This window comes from Crocuta crocuta, unplaced genomic scaffold (genome assembly GCF_008692635.1).
Source record: "Crocuta crocuta isolate KB4526 unplaced genomic scaffold, BGI_CrCroc_1.0 scaffold217, whole genome shotgun sequence".
Lineage (NCBI taxonomy): Eukaryota > Metazoa > Chordata > Mammalia > Carnivora > Hyaenidae > Crocuta > Crocuta crocuta.
Window position 1 is genome coordinate 1,426,889 of NW_027532208.1, and position 9,151 is coordinate 1,436,039.

A 9,151-nucleotide genomic window follows, 5' to 3' on the forward strand; every position below is an offset into this window, starting at 1 on the left:
AATGGGGGTGTTCAGAGGCCACAGGGTCTTCAGGCTAAAAGGGAAGTCTTCTTGGGCCCCCGTTTCCCTCGCCACTGGGCTGCACACCCTGCTCCAGCACTCAGGCAGAGAGATGGACACCCTGGGCTGTGGTTTCCTCTTGCTGCCAGATCTTCTCTCTGGGGTGGAGTCTGCGACCCTCTCATTTCTTGGAGGGAAGGACCTCAGGACCCTGTGCCCTCCCCAAACTCCCCAGGTGCCCAAATCCACAGAGGCCTGTCTCACCGCTTGCCATCCGGGCACCAAGTGTTTTATTAGAGTCCAATTTTTATCCGCACCGCGGAGAAAGAGGGAGGGAAAAATAGAGAGAGGGGAACCCGGACCAGACCCCAGACCCCTCCCCCCATGGGAGCCCAGGGCAGATGCCCTGTTGGGCCAAGGAAGACTTTGTGAGATCCCTGAGGGCCCCAGGAGGAGTGGGCTGGGAGCAGCAGAAGAGGGCTGGGGGGGAGGGCGCCACTTGAAGTCCCAGGCCGAGGCCCTCAGTCTAGATCTTACCCTCTGCTGTAGCACCCCTCTCTGGGTAGCCTCCACTGATCACCTCCCCACCAAATCCCGAGAAGGAAGCGTTCCCTGGGGTAGGCCCCGAAGTGCCTGTTATCCTATACCTGTGACCCTGTGTTGCCATCTGGCCCATGTCCCAGACACAGGGCACACTGGGACACCAGGGCTTGCTCGGTCATCAGACTGCATTGCCTTCTCCCACTCCTCACAGGCTCTTCTTCCATCTGCCCCTTCTCTCTCCCACCTTCTGTAGTCTATATGTCCCACCTCTTGTCATGCAGAAGGCCTGGCTGCTGTGGCGTCGGCCCAGGGCATGGGGTAAGGGCCGCAGGGGAGAGCCTGGCCTGGAAGGGAGAGGTGGGGCCAAGAGTGAGCTCCCCGGCTCCTTGGGCTGGGGCTTAGGGGCCCACTTAGTCTGGGTCCTCCTGGGCCAGGGGAGGGGTTGGGGGAGGCCGTGGGGCCAGCCTCCAGCCATCAGCCAGGGTCCTGCAGCCAGCTCAGAAGGAAGCCGCCCCTCCCCAGCCTGGATGGTGATGCACCAAGGGTTAGGCCATACTTCCATCTAACTCAGATTCTGCTTGCCATCCCACCTCCTTGTCTGCGCGCTGATAGAGAGGAGCCGAGGGCCCTGTGGAGTGGATATGGGAGGCTGCCAGGTCTGGCACCTTCCGAGGCATCCCTGGGTCCACCGAGCTGTCCCTAGCCTGGTGAGCTGGCATCAAGCAGGAAGGGGGACGGGGCGATCCCTGTGTTCGCAACGGCTCTTTGTTCCCTGGACACGGTGGGCAGGCAGGAGGTGGGGGTGGGGACCCTCTAGAAGCAGCAGAACCCAGCTCCTCCTTGTCTGCAGGGCACCCACACTCAAGGTCTTCCCTGGCCCGGGGACCCCTTTGTAGCAGTGGGGTGCAGGCCCCCTCACGGGTCCTGGGGCATGACCCCTCGTCTCTCCCTATGCCAGGGGGCACCAAGCTGGGTCTGTCCAGGCTCAGAAGCCCCCACTCTCTGAGCTGCTCCGGCTGTGGTAGCTGGGGCTGGGGGTCCGGGAGGGGCTGCGTGTGTGGCTGCGGGTCCCGCGGCTGCGGCTGCTGTAGCTTCCGTGGCTGTGGCCGGGACTGGGGCTGCGGCTGGGGCTCCGGCTTGAGTAGTCACTGCTCAGGCAGCTGGAGGAGGACGAGGGGCTGGGCCGGTAGTAGGGGATGGGACGCTTTCGGGCACTGCCAGGAGGGAAAAGCTGATTACAGGCCATTCGGGGCCCTGAGCTCTGCCCCAGGCTCTATCTTGGGCCCTCACTCAGGCCCCGAGCCCTTCCCCAGCAGTGGCCAGGGCTTCCCTGCCTCAGTTTCCCCTGAGCTCTGGCCTTGGAGTGCCCTCTGCCCCAAAAGGATTAGACAGTCAGTGGTCACTTGCCAATTTCATGTTGGCCCTTTTGTTCTTTCCTCATTTGGCTTTGGGGAAAGGGGACCGAGTCTCTGCTTGACCTGAGAAGGCGCTCAACAAATATTTGTTGAATAAATGAAACTTTTAAATACAGACAACTCACGTCAACCAAGCTAAGCAGTGGTTTCTGTGCATGGGAACGGTTGTGGATATGGCCCAGCCCTGCTTTTCCGTTCCCTGCAGAATCGAAGGATTTGGTTTTTCAGGTCACTTCAAGGGAACAAGGAGGAGACCCCCCGGCCATTGCTGCCCATGCCCATGGCCCAGCCCGGTCCCGCTGGCCCCTTTTCCTCACTCAGCTACCTCCCGCCGGCCCGGAGTTAGTTTGAAGCCAGGAGGCTGTGACCCAGAGAAAAGAAAAGAGAGTGGTTAAGGGGGCAACAGTGCCCCCATGGCGTGGGGTTAATTCTGAGGAAGAAAACAGGTGTACATTAGTGGGAGGAGGAGGAGGCAGCCCGGGAGCGGGGGTGCCGGGCGGCAGGTGCAGGGTTCCAGCTGTCTTAGGGCCCTCTGCATATGGCGATCTGGATCACCAAGGGCTTGGAAGGGCTAGAGAATCAGTCCATGTTAGAGCTGAACAGATGCTCAGGGGGTCCTACTTATTGTTCAGACATGAGAACCGAGCCCCAGAGAGGCACACCCGTCTCCCAAGGCTGCCCAGCAAGGTCTGTGGCAGAGCTGGGTTCAGGATTTTGCCTGTAGCCCTCGACCTCATGTCAGGGGTCTAGGGCTTCAGGGTGATTTCCACAAACACAGACCATAATCTCACCGGCAGGCCTAGGCCCACACCCCCCCGTCTGGCCCGCCAGAGAAGCTTTCTGATGGGGCTTCTGTCGCACCCTCTGCACAGCCCCATGGGTCTGAGAGGGGCAGTGGAAGGGATGGGACCTCCCACAGCTGCCCCAGAGAGCAGGCCACTGGCGCCCCCTCCTCCAAATTCCCCAGGGGGCTGGGAGGTGAGCAGTGAGGTTAGTGAGAAAAGGAGAAGCAGACAGATGACAGCTGAACAGATCAGCTCACATGGGCATCTCCCCTGCAGCCTGTGGGGAGGGGGTCCCCTCGGCCCCCAGGCCGGCCACAGGCCACTCGGCAGGCTGGACCTTGAGATGAAGGAGAAAAGGAGACATCATTGCCAGGAGATGGATGTGGGGAGGAAGGAGAGAGGAAGGGGCTCCAGGAGGGATGGCTGGGATCTTCCGGAGCTGAACTCCATGCCTGCGTCTGCCTACCCAGACCCGAGCGCACAGCTCCCTCCCCTCCGTGGGCCTTCAGACCCTTGCTTCTGAGTCCCACCTCCCCAGCACCCCCAGTTCTGGCCTCTCTCCTCCTCCAGGGGCCTCTTCCCTCCCCAGAACAACACCTCTCCTCCCGCACCGGGTTCAGTCCGTTCCCAGGGAGGTCCCCGCGGGCCGCCGGGGGCCCTTCCGTACCTGGTGATGCGCCGCGGCTCCATGAAGCTGGGCGAGTCCCGGCGCCGCTTGCGGATGGGCGAGTAGCTGCGGGAGCNCTCCGGGCCGCCGTGCCTGCCGTGCGCGCCCGGGGACGGGGAGGTGCTGGCCGGCCGAGCGCGCGGGGGCCGCTCCTTGGTCCTGGAGGAGAGGCGCGGCGACAGGGGCTCAGCTGGGGAGAAAGTGGGCTGGCGGTGGAGGGGGGGGGGCGCTGAAGAGGTGAGGGGGACAGGGAGGGGACTCAGCTGGGGACAAAGTGGGCTCAGGGAGGGAAAGGAGAGGAAGAGGAGTTCTGTGGAGGAGGAGATATGGAAGCGAAGGGTTAGTGAGCTGGAAGAGGTAGTGCGTGAATTGGTAGAGCGGGGGAACGCTTCCTGAAGAGGGAAAAGAGCTGGGTGGGGGCGTGGGGAGAGTGTGGGAGAGAATGTTCCCTGGTGTCGAGGGAGAGTGACCGGTGGGGGCTGGCAAGCGAGGGAGAAGAGGAGCTCCCTGATGGGAGAAGAATCCTGGGTGTGGGGCGGGGTGGGGGGGACTCTGCTGGGGAAGNCGGGGGCGCAGACAGAGACGGGGCGGAAGAGATGCCCGCAGAGACAGAGGAAACCGAGGAGGTCGAGAGAATCCAGAGCAGAGAGACAGAGAGGCGGAGCCGGAGGAGACGGGTTGGGGGGCGAAAGAGCAGGGGAAGTTAGAGAAGTAGAGAGAAAGGGCAGAGATGGGGCGANAAATAAAAAACAAAATCCACAAATGTCATTAGATACCGAAATCAAAAACAATGTCTGAACTCCTGGGGAACTGACATTTTTTTCTGTTAACATTTTTCTTTCTTTGTTTTCCGGCCCTGCAGAGACCTGTGGAACTGTCAGTAACACCCGACTGTCTTTCTGTTTCTCTTTTCTTTTCCTTTTCTTTTTTTTTTTAAGTTCTGATTTTTTTTTTTAAGTCCCTCTTGGTTAACGTCCACTTACCAATAAAGTGGCACTTCCTCCTTTAGTAGGTAAGGTGTGTAAGAGAAGGGAAAAGTGTGGTAGCGTAAGTTCATCATTAGATTCACAAAAATGCAAGAGAGATAGAGAGAGAGAAAAAAAAAAAANGAGAGTGATCAGTGTTGGGAAGGGAGGGCTCCGTGTGCGGGGAGAGAGAGCAATCAGTGAGGGGGGGACCTCTGTGAGTGGGGAAGAAGAATGACCAGTGAAGGGGAGAGAGATCGTTGCAGGGTGGGAGGGAGTTTGCACCGTGGGTCGGGGGAGGGGAGTGATCAGAGAAGGGGGAGGTNAGAGATAGAGAGAGAGAAAAAAAAAAAACGCAACCACCCCATTCTAGGCCGAGAGGAGGCCACACCGCCTCTGGAGGAAGGACTGGCAGTGCCCGGCTCCTCGGGCCTGAGCAGGCAGGCACCTCTCGGGTGACTGCTGGATAGAGATGTCAAATGTTCTTCCAAAAGTGCAGTTAGGACACAAGGGTTGGGGTATAGAAAACCAGAAAGGGAGCCTGGTACCATCAAAAGGGCCCTGGCTGGCAACCAGGGGTCTGAGAGCCTGCCACTGCCTCACTGAGTGACCCTGGCTAAGTCACTTCCCCAATCCTGGGCCTCAGTTTCCCCATCCCCAAAATGAGAGGGTTGGGCTTTGCTTCCTGATGTCCCTTCCAGAGCAAATATTCCAGGATTCTCTGTGCACCCCTGACCACCCTCTCCATCCTCCTCCCTTCACAGAACTGACCCCTCCTCTTGTCCATCTTTCCATCTATCTGGTTCACAGTTGGTTACACTTGTCTACCCCACCCCCAATCACCAGCACCAACTTGACTTTGAAGGACCTGCAAGGCAGAAAGCTTTTGGTTGGATTCAGCTCTGTAACCTCAGTTTTTATCACAGAACGTGGCATTTCATAGGGTCTCCATGCCGTTGCTGAAGAAGGAATAATGACAAGGGTCGAGGCCAAACTGGGTAGTCCTAAAAGGGGGGCAGGGTCTGGGCCAAGCTTTTGTGGCAGGCTCCTTGGGGCGGGAGAACAAAACCAGCTACCTGTCACCCCTGGGGGCACCTTGCTGCCAGAGACTGTTCGGAGCACGGTTTTCTCGGCATGGCCCCATCTTCCTGCAGGAGGCAGGGCGGCACCAAGGCCTTTCTGTGCAAGCCTGGGTCCAGCTGGGCCTTGGAGGCAGAGCCAAGAAATCTGTCCCCTGGAGGAAAGGCACAGCCGGCTCTGATTGGTGGCTGAAGCAGCCAATGAACACTCACCATAGCAGGCGAGAGCACTGTAGGAAGTCAAATGGGCCATGAAGGCCTCCTGGGAGAGCCTGGTGTTTCCCTTTGGGGCACAGGCAGACATAGGTGGGCAGGGTGGATATCCGAGCACCCCAAGTCTCCTGGTCACCAGCTCACTCCTCATCCCAGGCTAGGAGCCATGGCCCCTCTGAGATGGCAGCTCCATTCTCAAGGGGCAGTACCAGGAGACTCTTTGCCCTCCTAACACATATCCCCTGCAGCCCAGCAGGGGTCCAGTGCCTGCAGCTCCCAGGCCCCCAGTGCTAGGATGGGTCATACAGCATCTTTTCCCTCCAGAGGAGGCAAATGAGAAAGACCTCTCCAGAAGCTTCACATTTCCAAGTTCTTTCCTACCTCCGGTAGGAGAGTGGAAAGTGAACAGATCCCAGGCGAGGGAGTCGGGGGCTCTGGTGGCCAAGGCACAGTACCTAAACCCAGGGAACACTGGGCCCCGCCCTAAAGAAGGCTTTGCTTGCTGCTTTGGTGTGTGTGTGTGTGGGTGCAGCCGGGGGCCAGGCAAGCAGGCATAATAGTAAACGAGAAGGTCAGGACCTGGCTGTGAACCCTGGCTCCAGCCTAGACTCTGGATCTGAGCCAGCTTCTCTGGCTCCAGGAGACAGGCCAGCAGTGGCGGGGGGCAGGGGGGGTGTGAGGAGACTGAGGGCCCGATGTTTCTTCCTGCAGACACTGTGGGGGTCCTCTCTACTTCCCATTGTTGGATTGGGTGTGTGGTGGAAGTGTTAGGATTGTGTGGATGCCCACCTGCATCATGTTGCTGCCTGCAACCACTGAGGCCCAAACTTCTTCGCCAGACCCCCGGTGCTTATCTGGAAGCTTCCTGCCTGGTGTGCCTTGAAGTCAAGCCCTCTTCCCTCTCCCCTTCTCCAAGCCAAATGCCATAGCTTCAGATGACAGTAACTGGCAAAGTGGCACTCCTGGAATCAGCCCTGATGTGAGCTTGCTGCGACCTGAGTCTGGGGGCCTCAGTTTCCCTGTTGGTAAAATGGGGATGGATAACTGGGGTCTTTGCTGGGTGATGGGGCCTGTATAGGAGTTGAAAGGTTCTTTTCAGAACACAAGTGACTGACTCATAGTGCCCTCATGGATGAACGGGGTCAGAGCAGTGCAGGAAGGTCTGGGCACCTCCACGAGCCAGGATGGCAGAGGACGGGAGGAAGGCGCTGCTCGGCAGGGTGGCAGACAGCACCTTCCATGGGGGAAGATTCCTAGGCCCAATCTCACACTCTTCTCCACTCATCCCTCCCTGGAGAAAGGGTTGCCAGAGGGTGAGCTCCATCCTCAGCTTGGCCGGGTCTCATTCTTCCCAGGAGCGGAGGGAGATCCCAGTCTAGGCCCCATGGGGTTTTATAGCTAGACAGGACTGTTATGGCCAGGGACCTCCAAACATCTCCGGAAGCCTGTTCTTTGTGACTCCCTGCCCTCATCACCCCCTCACAGCCTGGCTAGTGCCTATGGGCCCTCAGCTCAATCAAGACCACCTCCTCCAGGAAGCCTCCCCTGACCTTCACCTGAGACAGGTGCATTACTCTATGATCCCACAGATTCTTGTGCCTTCTCTCAGTGTGGACTGTGCAGGGCTGTGTTAGGGCCAGGCCTGCTGTGGTGAGCAGAGCTCCCTGCTGTTGGTTTGGCTCTCCCCCTCTCATTGTTCAGAGTGATCTTTGTCAGTCTCCCAGCCTAATAGGTGGGGGCCTCAAAGTATTTCCCTCAAACCCAGGCATGGACACCTAGAGTGGGCCTGGGCACCGAGGAGCACTTAGCAAATGCTGAGTGTGTGGGAATGAACGAGTCAGTGAACACAGGGGACCTTGCCTGTCTCTGAGCCTGGCTTCCAGGAGCCCCTCTGCTCCTTGGTACCACCTGCTCTCTGATCCCTTCTCTTTAGCTTACATAAGACATTTTTGAGGGGAAAAGGTGAGGAAAAGAATAGAAAGAGCTGGTGTGTTAGCCCAATCCCGGTATTCTTAAGGACAAGACCAGTGAGCATCTGGGATGCTCTACCCTTCTCCCCCAGGGCTCAGACAACTACCCACCTCTAACTCAGCATCTCACAATCCTGTTTCTGGGTCCCTGGTCACATCAGGTCCTCTTGGAAAATGGGGCCTCTACTCCTCCCATCAGGCTGGGGACAGTCTCCCCGTGGGACCAAGAGTGATTTCTCTCTCCCTGGACAACTTCCTGTCTGCCCTCCCAACACCACTCACAGCTGAGCAATGTTCTGAGTGGGTGAGCTCCTCACAACCTGCCCCAGGGGTCAACATGGGGGGCGGGGGAGGAGGAGGATGAATAGCCAGACTTCCTCTTTCCATAGCTGAGGATGGAGGCCCACTGACGCCTCACAAGGGCTGGATGTCAACCTTCTGTAGCTACTCCCAGGTGGGACAGGAAACAGTTTAAAGAGCTGGGGTGGGCGGTGGGGTCCCTGAGGACGTACCCTCAACGTGGCTGGATGAGCACTGGCCTGGGAGTCGCAAGTCTCAGGGCCTAAGCTTGGTTCTGCTCCAACACCTTGGGGAACCCCGGCTCCCACCGACTGTCCTTTCTGAATCATTCTGCACATTAAGCTCAAATTCAAAAGATGGAAGGATGCTGGGGGCAGAGGGAGCCCCTGTGGGATGGGCAGTGGTCTAGGCAGGGGGGAGGGTGAGCTGAGAACCCCTTCACCCCCCAAATTGCCCCACAGAAACTTTACTAAGTAGGCCCTCTGAGTCCAGCGCCAGCTCACTGGGTCCCTGAAGTTCAATGACCATTACACCCAAAAGAGGGAGCTGTGAGGTTCAGCCCCGGTGCCAGCTGTGACCCCCAGCGTCTGTAGGTCCTGCCCAAAAGCTCCACCTGCCACCAGAGCAGGACCCTTGGGAGCCCAGCAGGCCCTAGGGGGTGGGGCAGGGCTCTTTCCTCAGGTTTCGCCTCAGCCAGAACTTCTTCCAGGATCTGGAAGGCCGAGAGGCGGGCACAGGCTCCTCCACCACCGCTTATTGCCAAAATGGGCCCCGGGGGCTGGCAGGGGTGAGGGGTGGGGGGCTTAGCAGCTACTCCAGACAACAGAAATCAAATTGGCTCAACCGCAGCATACAGTTCAGGAAGGGAACACAAACTTGGAAATGCTAACCACACAGAAATGCATTCGGACAACAAAATGAGAAAGAGAGGGAGTGGAGGGGGCTTGGAGAGGTGGGGATTGGGGGTGGGGTCGGAGATGAAGGAGAAGGAGCAGGGAAGGTGAAAAGGAGGNNGGTAAGAAAAGAAAACCAAACGACAAACCAGGAAACAGCTTTTGTAGCTCATTGGGAGAAAAAAAATGCAAGTTACAAATGAGGAGTCACTAAAATAAAGAAAGAAAAGGGACGGGGAGAAAACCAACCAGAGCGAGAGATCGAGAGAAAGAGAGAGAAAGAAAACCACATTCAAACCAAGCAGAGTGGCGGGGGGGGTT

At 58.2% G+C, this 9,151-nt stretch overlaps 1 protein-coding gene across 1 annotated transcript in view; it reads right to left on the minus strand.

Annotated features, from left to right (window-relative positions):
* Positions 1-260: 260 nt before the first annotated feature.
* Positions 261-9,151, minus strand: part of SRRM3 (serine/arginine repetitive matrix 3) — a 55,005-nt gene continuing 46,114 nt past the window's right edge. The window contains exons 12-15 of the mRNA XM_077777862.1: positions 4,394-4,413; positions 3,881-3,965; positions 3,411-3,616; positions 261-1,757 (exon numbers count right to left, since the gene is read on the minus strand). Coding sequence (XP_077633988.1) covers positions 1,529-1,757; positions 3,411-3,616; positions 3,881-3,965; positions 4,394-4,413 — 540 coding nt within the window. The 3' untranslated portion in view covers positions 261-1,528. The remainder of the gene's footprint in view (positions 1,758-3,410; positions 3,617-3,880; positions 3,966-4,393; positions 4,414-9,151) is intronic.